Source organism: Prunus persica, chromosome G8 (assembly GCF_000346465.2).
Source record: "Prunus persica cultivar Lovell chromosome G8, Prunus_persica_NCBIv2, whole genome shotgun sequence".
Taxonomy (NCBI): domain Eukaryota; kingdom Viridiplantae; phylum Streptophyta; class Magnoliopsida; order Rosales; family Rosaceae; genus Prunus; species Prunus persica.
The window spans coordinates 15,892,462-15,908,105 of NC_034016.1; the positions used below are offsets into that span (position 1 = coordinate 15,892,462).

The 15,644-nt window shown below is 37.5% G+C and overlaps 4 protein-coding genes across 8 annotated transcripts; 2 read left to right on the forward strand and 2 right to left on the reverse strand.

Annotated features, from left to right (window-relative positions):
* On the forward strand, nucleotides 807-3,743 carry LOC18766377 (LRR receptor kinase BAK1). Its single transcript, XM_020570088.1, has 7 exons — nucleotides 807-1,182; nucleotides 1,427-1,559; nucleotides 1,720-1,791; nucleotides 2,173-2,316; nucleotides 2,417-2,488; nucleotides 2,613-2,684; nucleotides 3,350-3,743. Exons 1-7 carry the CDS (start codon nucleotides 1,104-1,106, stop codon nucleotides 3,414-3,416), a joined length of 639 nt encoding a protein of 212 aa, XP_020425677.1. The 5' UTR covers nucleotides 807-1,103; the 3' UTR covers nucleotides 3,417-3,743.
* On the forward strand, nucleotides 5,933-8,271 carry LOC18767617 (protein SYM1). The gene is made up of 4 exons (XM_007201293.2): nucleotides 5,933-6,389; nucleotides 6,501-6,732; nucleotides 7,380-7,504; nucleotides 7,763-8,271. Exons 1-4 carry the CDS (start codon nucleotides 6,054-6,056, stop codon nucleotides 7,847-7,849), a joined length of 780 nt encoding a protein of 259 aa, XP_007201355.1. The 5' UTR covers nucleotides 5,933-6,053; the 3' UTR covers nucleotides 7,850-8,271.
* On the reverse strand, nucleotides 8,438-11,676 carry LOC18767357. Of its 3 annotated transcripts, none has more exons than XR_002272820.1 (4): nucleotides 11,417-11,676; nucleotides 9,731-11,068; nucleotides 9,101-9,242; nucleotides 8,438-8,841 (listed from the first exon to the last, which is right to left on the reverse strand). XR_002272820.1 is itself a non-coding variant. In XM_020569808.1 (2 exons), exon 2 carries the CDS (start codon nucleotides 10,928-10,930, stop codon nucleotides 9,857-9,859), a length of 1,074 nt encoding a protein of 357 aa, XP_020425397.1. In that variant the 5' UTR covers nucleotides 10,931-11,068; nucleotides 11,417-11,676; the 3' UTR covers nucleotides 9,478-9,856. The 3 variants fall into 3 exon arrangements, 1 of the variants encoding a protein (XP_020425397.1); XR_002272819.1 differs by having other exon boundaries at nucleotides 9,101-9,302; XM_020569808.1 differs by lacking the exons at nucleotides 8,438-8,841; nucleotides 9,101-9,242 and having other exon boundaries at nucleotides 9,478-11,068.
* LOC18768598 lies at nucleotides 12,390-14,965 on the reverse strand. 3 transcript variants are annotated; one of them, XR_002272822.1, is made up of 4 exons: nucleotides 14,815-14,965; nucleotides 12,964-14,466; nucleotides 12,736-12,759; nucleotides 12,390-12,636 (listed from the first exon to the last, which is right to left on the reverse strand). XR_002272822.1 is itself a non-coding variant. In XM_020569809.1 (2 exons), the coding sequence occupies exon 2, from the start codon at nucleotides 14,320-14,322 to the stop codon at nucleotides 13,249-13,251; it is 1,074 nt and encodes a 357-aa protein (XP_020425398.1). In that variant the 5' UTR covers nucleotides 14,323-14,466; nucleotides 14,815-14,965; the 3' UTR covers nucleotides 12,842-13,248. The 3 variants fall into 3 exon arrangements, 1 of the variants encoding a protein (XP_020425398.1); XR_002272821.1 differs by having other exon boundaries at nucleotides 12,390-12,759; XM_020569809.1 differs by lacking the exons at nucleotides 12,390-12,636; nucleotides 12,736-12,759 and having other exon boundaries at nucleotides 12,842-14,466.

Consider the following 15,644-nt stretch of genomic DNA (forward strand, 5'->3'; position numbering starts at 1 on the left):
GAGGACACTAATAATTAAAAACCACATGCTCTCGAAAAAGACATATTTTACATACAAGTTGCTAAGTTTGTGATTCTTCCATTCAAAAGGGAAAATGCTTTATAATTCATTTATTTTTTCAACTTTTATCCAAATTCTCACACATGAAGTGGAATCCATGAAATTGTATCCGAGCAAGACCTATGTAAGGAATTAAACTTTTGTTACAAAGGGTTTGTATTAGGTCACATAATGAGAAATAAATAAAGTGTATAATTTCGTGACAGAAAAGTTGAAGTGGTTGTGATAAGTCACGTGATGAAAGATCAATACAGGAAATATAAACTCATGACATACACTACTTTTTATAATAAAGTTTGTTGTAAGCAAGAGAGTTAGGAAAATAGCAGAACAATAGTTCGATTATATAGCATCTCCCCTATAAAAGAAAAAAAGAAAAAAAGAAAAAAAGAGGAATAAAAAACAGCACCTTCAACCTTTTGATCCCTTGAACATGAACATGGTACAAGAGGGCCCAGCATATATAATGGGTTGAATTCAGGCATGCCTGCCTAACATGGCAGGACATAATTGGCAAAAGCCAAAACTAGTTCAAAAAACAAACTCACCAAACTCAATTCCACACTGTACCCGGTCTTCTGCTCTACCGTTTTGGTGTTTCCCCATAGTCACCACCCTCACCCACCAGGTCAGCAGCTAAGACTGGGTCTTCTCCAATTTCCCAGATCACCCCTCAAGTGGCCCCCACTCAACGCGGCAAGGCAAGACTTTCTTTTAGCTCCCTTTCACAAGTCCACAGACAAACTCACAGGTCAGTCATGACCACTGCATGAATTTCCCACTTGTTTCCAATCCAATTGGCCTTGAGAAGTCTGAGAAGACCCTCTCTCTGCATCAGCAGGAGAGAGAGAGGAGGAGGAGAGAGAGAGGAGCTCTAAAGTCTAAAGGACTGTAAACAGTAGTATTTGAATATTACTATTCATTGAGCACACCACACAAATCGTATTTGACTAGACCAACTTTGCAAACCAAAACCACCACTCCCTTCTTTTTCTTTGTTCTTTGTTTTGCTTACTTCTCAAAGTTCTTCCATTTTCTCTCCAATGGCTCCTCTCTCCATAGTATCTTCCTTTCTCACCTTCCTGTTATGTATTTCTCCTGCCTTCTCCACAAACTCTGAAGGTACTTCCTTCCTACCCATCTTGCAAGATCCTCTCTGGGTTTCAAATTTTCCCTCTTTTCCTCAACTGGGTTAGTTTCCTTTTGGTTGCTGAGAAACCAGAGAGGAGAATCAGGGAAAATTTCCTCAAAACCCACATCAATTTCAGCTTCCAGTTTCTTTTCCATGTCCTCTTTGTTGGGTAGCTTTGAGATTCTGTCATTCTGCCGTTCTATCATTTTGACTTGTGATTTAATTTGATTTCAGGAAATGCTTTGCATGCTTTGAGAAGCAGACTCAATGATGCCACCAATGTCCTGCAGAGCTGGGACCCAACTCTGGTCAATCCCTGCACTTGGTTCCACGTTACCTGTGATTCTAATAACCATGTGATCCGTTTGTAAGATTCTCTAATTTCTTTGTTCTTACCATGTTTAAATTTAATCTAAAATTTTATTGGGTTTATGTGCTTGTTGGATTTCTTGTTTGAGTGATGGAAGCGCTTTTGGAATTGTTGTCTATTTATGTGTCCTGATTAACTTCCCTGTCTTCAATTTCAGGGATTTGGGCAACTCTAACATTTCGGGGAGTTTGGGGCCTGAGCTTGGGGAGCTGAAGCACCTACAGTACTTGTATGTTTCCTTTTCTCATACCACCCTTTTCTCTTATGCTGTATTTGATTCAGACCCCAAAAAAGAAAGGGGCTGTATTTTTTTGGCTGCTTAGAAAAGCAAGGAAGCAAAAGATTCCATGTTTATACTGTTTCCAACTTTAGAAATGAAAAAGCTCACTCAAGTAACAGATTGTGGATTTAGAGACCCACATGACTGAAGAATTTTTTTTTTTCTTTCTCCTAGTTCCTTTATCAAGTGGAAAAAAGAAAATTTGATCAAATCTTGATTTCAATTTACTTATACATGTTCTGACTTTGATAACAATGTACTTGTACAATTTGTTAATGAAAATAATTCTCTGAAGAAGTGATTGAGTGAAAATCTCTGAATGTGTTTCAGGGAGCTTTATAGAAATGACATAAGTGGCAAAATCCCAAACGAGTTGGGGAAATTGAAAAGCCTTGTTAGCATGGATTTGTATGACAACAGATTTGAAGGAAAAATCCCCAAATCTTTCTCCAAATTGAAGTCACTCAGATTTCTGTAAGTACTTTCAGAGACTGATTAGCCAGAATATTTCAACATTTACAATTCACAAAATTGCAGCTAATTTGCATTTGACATGGTTAAATTGATGATGCAGGCGACTAAACAACAACAAACTAACAGGATCTATTCCAAGGGAGCTCGTCAGCCTTTCTAGCCTGAAAGTTTTGTAAGTTATAATCTTGAGATAACTGGAAACTAAAATTTAAACCTGAGTTTAGTTCTCATTCTGAAATTATTTGGCTAGTATATTACTGTATTAGTAGCAGTCTTATGAGATTTTAACGTGACAGTGATGTTTCCAACAATGATCTATGCGGAACAATTCCAGTTGATGGCCCATTCGGGACTTTCTCAATGGAAAGGTACCATTTCTGTCACACCCCTTTCTTTCATCCTCTCAATCGTATGCAGTATGTGCCATGGCACTAAAACCAATCATAGCCTAAAGAGAAACAAAAAGTTTATAAATGAGTTTTGAGTTTCCTATTAGGTTAATAGGATAGGTTATGGGGACCCAATTGTTTCAGCTTTCCAACATAACATGGCCATTGAAATATGTGGTGTGTGCATCATGCATTTCAAATGTTAACCAAGATACAGGCCCAATATGAGACCAGATGGTGGTTTGGATAAGTTCCGGTTAATTGTTACGGCACACAAAAAATTTCATCATTGTATATCTGATGGATAGTTTTAACTCTCAGAGAGTGAAGTCACTCTGGAGCCTGGAGTATTGGAGGGCATGATGATTTGAATGAATACTCATGAACTGAATCTCAAACTTTATTCTGGATGCTGTTTCAAAAGTTAAACCAGTTCTTTTCCTAAAATAAGTTCCTTAATTACAAATCATAGTATGCATATGATGGTCATTTTCCATAGTCTAGAGACCTTGAACAGGTCTCCAAGTCCCATGCCCTATAATCATTATTTACCCCATTGCAGTTTTACTGAATTTGCCCACCTGGTTCTGTTTCATTATTTACCTCATTGTAGATTTACTGAATTTTTCCTGGTTCTGTTTCAGTTTTGAAAACAACAGACTTAATGGCCCAGAGCTGAAAGGACTGGTACCCTACGACTTCGGTTGCTGAAGAAGAAGGCTGGAATTCGTCGATCATCCTTTTAAAGATAGTAACCTTGTATTATAAAGGAGCAGGATTGCACTTACTAATTATATTATGCATCTGGCAATGGCACACTGTTAATGTATGGATATGAAAGTAAGCACTATCATAGCAAAAATAAAATTATTCTGAGATCGGAACCTTCAATATGATCAGGGCAATTGTTGTATTAAGCCACAGTATTGTGTACTGTGGACAGCTTATTTATAGGACGGGACATCTGTTGTAAGGATAAATGTTCTCTACCACTTCACCATTCCACCACCTGAGCTTCAATCCCCTTGTTAACGAGTACTTGCGTTAAGTAATCATAATGTCTAGATTAATTCATAAGCTCAAACCCGATACTTGCTATAGTTTATCGTATCAAAGGATAATCCTTGGGTCCTCCTGGACCTTCTCATTATTTGTCATTGTTTTAAATGGATGCTTGGTTGCATACAACAAATTTTGTCAAAATGAAGTTACAAAAATGAGCTTTGCAAACCCTAATTTCCAAACAAACACAAAAAGGTGCTCAATCCCAACCAAAAATCATCAGAACAAGAGGCTTTACGAAAACTTTGAAAATTTATGCATTATGAATTACACATGCATCCGTCGTAAGATATCAAACATGCATCATGGACACTCAGAAATCACACATGATCTATTGTTCGTAGAACACCTCAAAACTCAATGTTGTTCTTGGACATTTTTTTTGTTTGGTCAGATGTCCATGGACACATCAAGAGTTACGAAAATGAGAAAACATAGCATACCTCAAAACTCGACTTCAAATGTTCATGGACTACTGCAAATGCAAAGGCAACGTGTAAAATTTCTAGACACGTGGCATAATAAAATTGGTACACCTCATTTTCTGGAAACAGTTTGGTTCACGTTCAAAAAGGTCGGCATGTAACCGAAAAGTAAAAAAAAAAAAAAAGGTCGGCATACATATACTTGACGCTCTTTTCCTACTTGCCGTGTGTTGAGTAAGGGCATACTCGCTTGCACTTTACTCCACGTGTGTAATCACACTTTGAAGTTTCTTTTTCCTTTTTCCTTTTTCCTTTCTACGAGGGAAAAGTATTGCATACCGATTCTTGTTGTAAAATAACTGGGATATATGCGAATATTGAGCTGCACGTAAAGTAGATGAGACACAGTATTTAACGAGGTTCGGCTATACCTACGTCCCTGGAGAGCAACAGCAGTAACTTTTCCACTATGTAAAATAATAGGGTTACAACTTTAGTGTTTACAATATATGTGGCTCACTAATTTTTCTCTCTTGGAGAAATTTCTCTCCACTCTATTTTTCTCTCTACTTACTCACCCTCTTTCTTCCTTCTCTTCCTTTCTTTCTTTCCTCACTCTTTCTTCTCTTCATTTTTGGTGTGTCTTACAAGTGAATGAGCAAGCCTATTTATAGGCAAAGTAAAAGGCTTCTAATGGAGACATAATGATTTCTCCCCAACATTATAATTTCATCTTTTGACTAATCATCCCACTTCTAACACCATCATTTCTTCTTTTGACTACCATACTCAACACCATCATTTTTCTTCCATCATTTCTCTTTATGTGGGCTTCACCAATATTATTTACAACAATTCTCATTTAAAGAGCTGTTTTTTGTTGTTGAAGGAAATGCAATTTTCACATTGAAGAGCTTGAAAATATTATAAATGTAAATGGTGCTATGAAGATACCAGTAACCCCGAACTGTAGCTCTTCTCTAGAGAGTGATGTTTGTTTTCTATATTCTTATTACTAGCTAATTAAAAAATTACGTAATATGATATACTTAAAGTTAAGAATTAAATTGTTCATATACACGTAAATCTGTGCTAAAATTAAGACATGATGGCAAAGAACTTCAACTCCTATTTTGAAAATGTAAAATTCTCATTTTGTGAGTTTTGAATATTATTTTCTCCATTATAAGGTTAAGAATCAATTTACTATTCCATTCTTTTATATATTTTTGTTTGTTGAATACTAAAATGATGTCTCATATCAATTCTTAAGTTTCATGTACGTTAATATGACTTTTGTAGAGAGAAAAAAAATGATAACATTAGTAAACACTAGAGAATTTTTATGAATGATATCTCATTAGTTCAACCACTTGTTCGAGACTCAATACAGAACTATAGAATTGATTGTTATCAACCATTGAATATTAAATCCAACAACTTCCCGCATAGTTCCCAAGTGGCAATGGAGAAAAACTCATATCTATAGGGAAAAAAACCGCAATGTACAAGTGTACATAAACATGCAATTATTCTTATGCACCAAAAAAGGGGGGGAAAAAAAACGAAGAGAGACCATTGTTCTAAAGGTTAGGGAAGCGAGTACAAACTTCATACATAAAGTCGAGAAAACACAATTGAATTTTGAATTCATTTCTATATTTTAAAAGAAAAACCCCAAATTTGCCACCAAATGACCAAAAGTCCCTTTCTCTATGTAACTCGATACACGTCTCTCTCTCTCTCACATGTCGCTTCCTTTTGTTCAACTTAAAACCCCTCTCTCTCCCAAAACCCCACGTCAGAGAGACCAAAACCAAAACCTCTGCCCTTCTCCCATTGAAGACCTGCAACAACCACAATGACGGCCGTTTTCAGAAGAAACACTAACATCACCCGCCTTCTACACAAGCACTCCATCACCGACCCGATCGGAGCCCGGACTCTTCTCCAATCCCAAACGCAGTCCAAAGCCTACCTCCGCTTCCCCCAAGTTTTCCGGAAAGCCCGAGACTACGACCTCTCTCCCTCTGTCTTCTCCTCCGCCTTTTCTTCCTCCAAGTCCTCTGCTGAAACGACGTCGGTTTCTAAGCTTGGGTTCGTGGGTTGGTATCTGGGTATGCTCCAGCACCGGCCCATTTTGACAAAGAGTGTCACTGCAGCGCTTATTTACACTGCTGCTGATTTGTCTTCCCAGGTGGGTCAAACCGTAATTAAATCATCACTTTTGGGCATTTTCTGGTTACCCATTTTGTGAATTGGCTCTTGTTTTAATATGGTATCTGATGAAACTAATGATATTTATCAGACATTAGCAAAATCATCATTTTCAGAATCTTATGATGCTGTAAGGACATTGCGCATGGCTGGATATGGGATGCTGGTTTTAGGGCCATCCATGCATTTCTGGTTCAATTTCATGTCAAGAGTCTTCCCAAAACGTGATATTTTCTCTACATTGAAGAAAATGGCTATGGGGCAGACGCTTTATGGACCTGCCATGACTGTTGTTTTCTTCTCCTTGAATGCATGTCTACAAGGTATGCATAAAGCATGTTTCTTTATGGCACATTTTTCATGTTGAATACTGTTTGTCAAGGTCCAAGGATTATATGTGCTCTGCCTCAAATTTGTATAACTTTATATTTTGCAAAGATTTTTATGAATTAATGCTGCATTTGTCTCACAGATCAATCAAGCGTAGTACGTAAAATTTGTTCTACATTCTTGAATCTGGGAATTTCTCTTTTCATGTTATACTTTGTTCAGCAAAGATTGCATTTTAAACCTGTGAGGATCGAATTAAGCGGCAATTAGATTGGTTTGTCAATGATTGTGAATTAGGTTGTTCTAGGTTTTATTTTGTGAAAATTATGATTGAGCCTACCACACTTCATTGTATAAGTTACTTTGGAAATTGGCTTTCCAATTTTTATACTTGAAATCAAAGATGAAAATCAGTTTTACAGAGAGTTGATAATGGGATGCTGAAAAGGGATAAATACATGCATAGAGTGTAGTTGTAGTTCGCCCAGATAAACAAATGTCTAGATGTACTGAGTTTTAATCTTGACCCTTGTGTTTAACTTTTGGGAACTGTTTCCAGTGCAGAATATGTTTTAAGTATACAAGGTGTTTCATTTCAAGTTCATATGGTCTAAGTATTTTCCATGATTGCCAAATCCAGGTGAAAACGGTACAGAAATTGGTGCCCGTTTAAAGCGAGACTTGTTCCCGACATTGTTAAATGGTGTTATGTACTGGCCACTATGCGATTTTATCACATTCAGATTCATTCCTGTCCAATTACAGGTATATGTGGAAGTCTCTCTCTCTCTCTCTCTATTTTATTTTGGTTTTTCTCAATTTTTTTGGTTTTGGGAATCAACTGAAATTTTAAAGGGGTTGTCTGCTGAGTTCTATTCTGTCACACACACAACTTGGATTTGGCTCCAGATAATAGTGGGAAATTTTCTGGTTTGATCAGTTCACCTCATTGTTTGTCCAACCGACACATTTGACATGATCTGCAACTAACTTGGGAACTTTTGTTTTTTTCCTCTTATACAGCCATTAGTGAGCAATGGATTTTCGTATCTGTGGACCATTTATATGACATACATGGCAGGCCTGGAGAAAGCAGGCACAACTTCCTAGCTGAATTGACTGTAGGTGCCAATTTATTTCATTAGTCTCATCTTCAAGATCTAGACATGTCTCCACAACCGTTCTTGGAAGTTGCTCGTGATGCCTTTACACAGTAAAGCTTCTGGGTGCCTGCGCAGAAATGCTAATGTGACATCCAAAGCCGAACCATGGTTGAAGCGCAAGCTATGAATCTCACTCTGATTTAAATTAGACAGAGCTACATTATTTATGAATTAGATTCATTGGTTTATCTTTAGATCGTGTTTTTCCCGGTACTTGTAAAACAAGCATACACGTTATGTTATGTAAAGCAGTAGGTTGATGTTGAAGAAGAAACTTACAAATGACAATCTCTTTTCTCAGAAACAAATGCATGCCGGATTTTCATTTTGCTTGTATATTAAATTTTTATTTATTTTTATTTTCTGGAAGAGCTGTTTTTCAGCAATTCAAGTTCTTTAGAACAGGTTGACAAGTATATACAAGTATATAAGGAAAGGCACATCTTTGGTGAGTTCCTGATTATTGATATAACTGGTGCTGAATGAACACCATCTCAAGGTCCTCATAAACTTGGCATCAGAACGTCATTGATTCTTTGAGTTAATGGATATGACTTTTATTAAACCAAAGAATTACATACAAGAGAAGTATTACAGGGTGTCTAGATAAGAATCTCAAAAAAAAAGTTACAGTAAAACAACAACGTTCATATTGCAGACGCTCAAAATTTCTTCCAAATTGTATAGCTGAGCAGACCAAGCCACCCACCTTCTCTTTGCCAGCTCCATCAATCAACTGGCGAGGTCCATGTAGGAAACACCACAAACTTTGCATTTAAGGCTTTCTTCAAACTTGAACTGATCCTCACTCATTTTTCTTTATTTTGACGGCCTCTATACAGTTATATTGCCGATACGAAAGTGGAATTACACAGAACATTGTATTTTATTGTCAACTGCTAACTTCATTACGTACAAAGTTCAGACAGCAGCTCTTCACTGGTGGGGAAGATTAACATACAAATAAACAAAAGATATTTCACACATCAGTTAATCATCGTATATAGCAGATATTCATTCCTAAGAAAGGAAAGGTTCCATAAAGTGAGTTGGGAAGCGTGGTTTTGAAGCAACACACACACACACACACACACAGAGATACATGTTTTTTATTTAAGGCAATGAATTGTGAGCTCAAAGTGATGATGTAGCTTACTTTGAACAATTTATATGCTTGCTATTGTAGTCAGAAGCTCACCTGTTATAATTTACAGCAGGCTTGCAACCGCCTTTGGATATGCATTTCTTCACTAAAAGAAAATTGAAGCGACCCCTCAATCAAAGAGATGCCTTCTCAAGAACTTTGCTCACATAAGCCTAGGCATTGATCACGTCAAGGACTGCACACACCATTATGTCAGTTAAGTATCAGTGCTCCGAGTGAGGGAAGAGGAGAAATCCTGCCAAAATTATTTTGTGACCAGATATTTCAATTACAGGCCCAGGAAAAATAAGACAAATTTCATAACACAGCACTAATAGGTTTCATTAGCTGAGATGAATGTAACACTAAAAGAAAAATAAGGCAAGCAGGAAAAGTAAATTAAATAATATGCAACTGTCTAACTGCAATAATTTGAATTGTGAATAAGATGTTTTCCCATAACTTGGTAATAAGAAAAATGGGAACAAAAACAGATATTCATTGAAGAACAATGTTCAAACACTGGTGATGTCTTGTATAAATTGTTTACACGTTTTGGTATTGACATGCCCCCTCCAAAACAATTATCAAGCCTATATCTAAATGCAACCTAATGAACTTTACCCAAAACTTCTCACATAATCTACAACTTATTCCCTATCGCAATGCTTCAAAACTCCGTACCAGGCAGAGACTAAAAATCCGTGTAAGGTTAAAAAATTGATCCAAAACACTGAACTATGAATAACTGATGGTGCAATTTCATGTCTCGCCATCTCATCAACCGCTGAATGTGTGCAATGATTTATTTCACTCTTCAGAAGCACACAAGACAATCTTCTCACGCTGTATGGCCCAATCTGCACCGAGTATCTGGGGATTTAGCTCAACTGAGGTAGAAAAATCCGATACAGTCACATAAGTAGATTTTCTTTCTCTTTGCATATTTCTCGGAAGTGACATCCCATTCAAACCATCTTTGTACGGGTATGAGCCACTTAGTTGTTTTAAGTGCTCATTGCCATGCCTTGTCCCAGCTAGCTGAATACAAGGTTCTATTAATCTCTTTAGGTAAGCATCTAATCCATTATTCAAGAGGTTAACACAGTCTACAGAGACACTAACGCCCTCCAATTCCAACTTCCGCTCCAAACGACTTCTTAATGATCTTGTATCAGGTAGCTCGCCACAGTTTTGACAGGTCTCAGGGTGGTAAGTACTACACAATGATACATTAGGAAGAGCTTTACGTGATCCACCCAAATTTATACCTAGAGGAGCTGTTACTGGGCTTCTACTTTGAATAGATGGGCTTCCTGCGTCCTGTTCGACCTCTTCTCCATCTTCTACAGAGGCAACTTCAACAGGAGGTCTGCTTCCAAGAGAAAGCAATTCACTAGCGCTTTGCTGCTCCAGTGCTTTAGAAATGAACTCCTCAGATGCCAAATTTTGGGGCTTTCCATTTGGCCCCAAAGGGCTTGGGCGGTCCCGGAACTTGCGTTCCCGATTAACTGGAGACCTGCCCTTGCGAGGAGATTGAGGAAATGCATCCGCATTAACTGATTGAAAACCATTCTTCTGACAGCCATTCGCCACTTTAACATTCAGGGTACTACCCCCTTTCTTAATACCTGTCAAGGGTGGAACTTTTGCAAGGCAGGCATTCTTGATAATTGATTTGATAAGTCGGTTATGAAGATGGACATTTTCCCTCCCAATAGTCCGATTGCAAAACTTGTCGAATTCACACTTGCTAATCTTTGAACTAAACAATCTCCTGATCAGATCAAAGTATTTCTCAGCTCTCTGATGCCCAATCCTTTGGATAATCAGACCTTTCAGCTCTAAAGTGTCGATACGAGTATAGCTTTGATTGGGCACCATTTCTTCCCCTCCACTTGCTAAAACTCACCAAATCCAGATCCTCATTGAAACCTTGAATTCTCCAGCAAAACCCAGATGACAGAATACATGATCTTCAATCCAAAACCTAAAACCCTAATTTTCAGACAATGTTTTCACCTGCATGTTCACCAAAGCATCAGAAGCAAATTCCCAAATTTTCTTAATCAAATTGAACATGGGTACTAAAATTCTGCTCAAATTACTTCAATTACAAAGATAAATATCACTGGGAACCAAACATTGACTAAACCAAGAGTTCAAAGAAACATAAATATCAAAATATCTTTCTAAATTTGGAAAATTAACGAGAAAGAGTAGCCGAAGCAAAAAAATTGGACAAATTTGATAGATTTCAGTAACAATTTACAGATATGACAGAAACCCAATTCAGATTTTGGCATGAAATAAAAACCCAAAAAGCGCGTTGACCAAAGAACGAAGAAAGAGAGAGAGAGAGACACAAACCTGGCTCGAACGAGGTCACAGTTGGATTGCCCTTTGAGTTTGAGTGTGTTTTTTATTTCCTTTATTTCCCAATTGTTATTTGGTGATTGTGCTTTGTCTGCTTTGTTTAGAAGCTGTTTCTGTTATAACAAGGACATGCCAAACAAGGATTAGGAAGAAGAAGGCTTTGCCTTCGTGTACTTTTCAGATGAAAACACACAAGTGCGCTTTACTGAGTTTGACAATTGAGATGTGGAGACTTTGGTTAGGGCCCGTTTGTTTGCGCTTTTTTTTAACTGTCCTTTGTTTTTCTTTCCTTTCCCTCCCTGGCCCCCCTGTGGTAAACAGAAAAAACTCCCACAAAGTTACCGACCAAAATTGGTTGATATTGTCTATTTATTTATTCAGTTGGGAGATCGAACACTATTGATTGTTTACTATTGATCCATATAGATTGTATTGTGGTGTTCACGTCAATCAACAGTTTATCAATTAATCATGTGCGCATAAGTGATTGAAAATAGCATATTGCTATCAGACTAACCTTTGAGGGTACTGATAATTCACTGAACGACTAACATTAGCATATCTCTATTCCCGTATTATCTTGTTAGCAAACTTTTTAGCATATCTCTATTCCCGTATTATCTTGTTAGCAAACTTTTCAGGGTTTTGTAAAGTAGTGGGTTGATTGATCTTGTTGAAGACAAACCAAGAGAGTATCACTTAAAAATCTATTTTCTTGGAAACAAATGCTTGTGGAACTTAAAAACCAAGTTCTATATTATAAGCTCTTTTTCTCCAGTTCTAGAAGAAACTTGTCTTTGTGCTTGGTTCACTGAAAATTCTACACATCTAACGCAAGCAATTCGACTTCTTCTTCCCTGTTGAGGGGGATAGTTTTCCATTTAACCTGGTTAACTTATAAGGCTTTGTCAGCAGATTTGCTTTTGGATGTGTAGATTCAAACCAGGGAGGCAATTGAACAAAAACAGAATTCTATAATGAATTGGATTCTGTCAATCGTCAATCAACAAAAAATTCAGTAATACAATCTGATATTTAAAACATAGCTCATCTTGAGCTCAGTGAAGCAAGCCTCAGAACAAACTACCCTACCTATGCAATATAACAACATTCTAACCACTAACTATGTTAGTAGTCAGGTCAGCATTCTTCAAACAATGCCCTCTGGGCTTTGATATTGAGCTGAGGCTTCAGATCTGGCTGTGCGCCTTCCACTGTTCACAACCAATTAAGAGTACCTCTTCAAAACTATTTAATCAAAAGAAATTTCTTTGAAATTATATAGCCGACGAAGCTGAGCGGAACCAACTTACCCAACTTCTCTTTCCTTCTCCACACTGCACTGATAAGTTTCATCAATTGAGAAGAATGAAAAGTCCAGTTAAAATAGGGTGAGCAAGAAAAGTAAAATCCATTTGAAGTTCAAACTTTCTAAAGACTTGTAACTGTCTAATTGATAACTGAAGTCACTGTGCAATTATGAACGTTGAATATATGAAAATAGGGAACAAAATAAAATTAATTGAAAGTAGTGTCCAAACCTTCAAACAGTGAGGTCTTGTATGAAAACGTTAACATATTACTGTATTAACATGCCCTCTTAAGAATGACTATCAAGCCTATGCAACCTAATGAGCTTTACCCAAACTTCCCACAGAATCCACAAATTTTTCTTATGTCAATGCTTAAAACCTTGAAGAGGCAAAGCCTACAAATCCATGTGAGGTCAAATGATCAAAAAACTGAACTATGAATAATTGAGGGTGTAAGTTTCACGTCCCTTGATCTCATCAACTGCTGAATGTGCGTATAAAAGGTTTTTTTTTTCACTCTTCAGAAGCACGTACGACAATCTTCTCAAGCTGTATGGGCCAATTTTCACCAAGTATTTGCGGATTTAACTCCACTGCTGCACAAAAATCTAACATGGATGCATAAGTAGATTTTGTTTCTCTTTGCATATGTCCCCCACGCAATGTCCCATTTGAACCACATATATACAGACTGTTTAGTTGTTTTAATTGCTCATCCCCATGCCTTGTCCCAGCTAATCGAATACAAGGTTCCAGTAATCTCTTCAGGAAAGTATCTAACCCATTGTTCAAGAGGTTAACACAGTCTACAGAAACACCAATACCCTCCGTCTCCAACTTACGCTCCAAACGACTTCTTAACGATTTTGTATCAGGTAGCTCACCACAGTTTTGACAGGTTTCACGGTGGTATGTACCACCACACACTGATACATTAGGAAAAGCTTTACGTGATCCAACCAAATGCATGGATATACCAAAGGGAGCTGTTACTGGGCTTCTACTTTGAATAGCTGGGCTCCCTGCAACCTGTTCAACTTCTTCTCCATCCTCAGAGGCAACTTCAATGGGAGGCCTGCTGTCAAGAGAAAGCAACTCAGTAGGACTTTGCTGCTCATGTGCTTTGGAAATCAATTCCTCATATGCAATATTTTGGGGCTTTCCATTTGGCCCCAAAGGACTTGGCCGGTCCCGAAACTTACGATCTCGATTAACAGCAGACCGGCCCTTGCGAGGGCATTGAGGAAATGCATCCCCGTAAAGCGGTTGAGCACAACTCTTCTGATAGCCAATTACAACTTTAGCATTGAGGGCACCTCCCGTTTTCCTAATACCTGTCAGTGGTGGAGTTCTTGCAAGGCAAGCATTCTTGATAATTGACCTAATAAGCTTGTTATGAAGATGGACATTTTCCCTCCCAATAGTCCGAATGCAGAATTTGTTGAAATCACACTTGCTAATCTTCAAACCAAACAATCTTCTGGTCAGATCAAAGTATTTCTCAGCTCTCTGATGCCCAATTTTTTGAACAATTGTAAATTTTAGCTCTGAAGTGTCAATACGAGAATAGCTTTGATTGGGCAACATCTCTTTTCCCTCCACTTCTTGTCTTATAATTCACCAAAATCAGATCCACATTGAAACCTCGAATTCTCCAGCAGAACCCAGATGACAGAATGCAGGATCTTCAACTCAAAACCCAAAACCCTTATTTCCAGGCAATATATTCATCTGTATATTCACCAAAATGGCATAAAAAACAAATTCCTAAATTTCTTAATCAAAATGAACAAGACCCATGTACAAATTTTGCTGTTGACCCAAAAAAAAAGTACAAATTTTGCTCAAATAATATAAATGTCATCTCGAACATGAACTATATCATGAGTTCAGAAAAACACAAGATTACAATGTCTTTACGACATTGAAAAATAAAAGAGAAAGAGTAGCAGAAACAAAAACAGAGCAAATGTGATAGATTTCAGCAAAAATTTGCAGAAACCCATTTGAGATTGTGGTAAGAAATCAAAACCCAAAAAGCGAATTGACCAGAGAACGAAAGTACAAAGAGACACGCACCTGAGTGAAACGAGGCCAATGCTTGAAGCTACTTCTGTTAACCAAACAAGGATTAAGATGAAGGGCTTTGTGTGCTTTCCGAACCTTCTTCTGTAAAAGCTACACGTGCGTTTTTCTGAGTTTGCGAGATGGGAAAGTCTTGTTTAAGGCCCGTTTGTTTGCGCACTTTTGTAACTGTCTTTTGTTTTTCCTTCCTTTACCTCCCCTCTAGTGAAGAGATAGGAAAAATAAAAAAACCTGTTTCATATTTTTAAGGGAAAATATTTGGCTTTGATCTTTCTTTTTGTTTTTAAAGAGGGGAAACAGAAATTAATACTACTTTTTTTATTAGCTCTAGGTATACTTTACCTCGGAATCTATATATCATCACATCAAACGCAAAATCTTATTGAGGCATATATTGTAATTGTACGTGATATAAAGTCGGAGGTCAAAATCTCATTCATTCATACGTCAAATGGCCTCATCATTTGGTTCGTAACCTACCAACTTGCTACACTATACTTAGGATCTTGCTTAGGAGGGCTTCTGGAAGAGCCCCTTTTTTTACAACCAAAAGTGCTTTTTACAGTATTTGGCAGCATAATAATTTTGAAGTGCTTTTGGGTTATAGAAATGCTTTTTGGAGAAGCATTTGGCAGGTACTTCTTCAAGAAGCACTTGGATTTCAAATTTTTATAATAAACGTGCTTTTGTTAGAAGCGCTTATAAGCGCTTCCTAGAGATGCATTCCCAAATGAGCCAAATTCAAACAAATACTCGCTTGTGTGCAAAACAAGCAGCTAGTGAGCAGCTTGCCACGGATAGATAAAGTAGGAGCCTAGAATTGT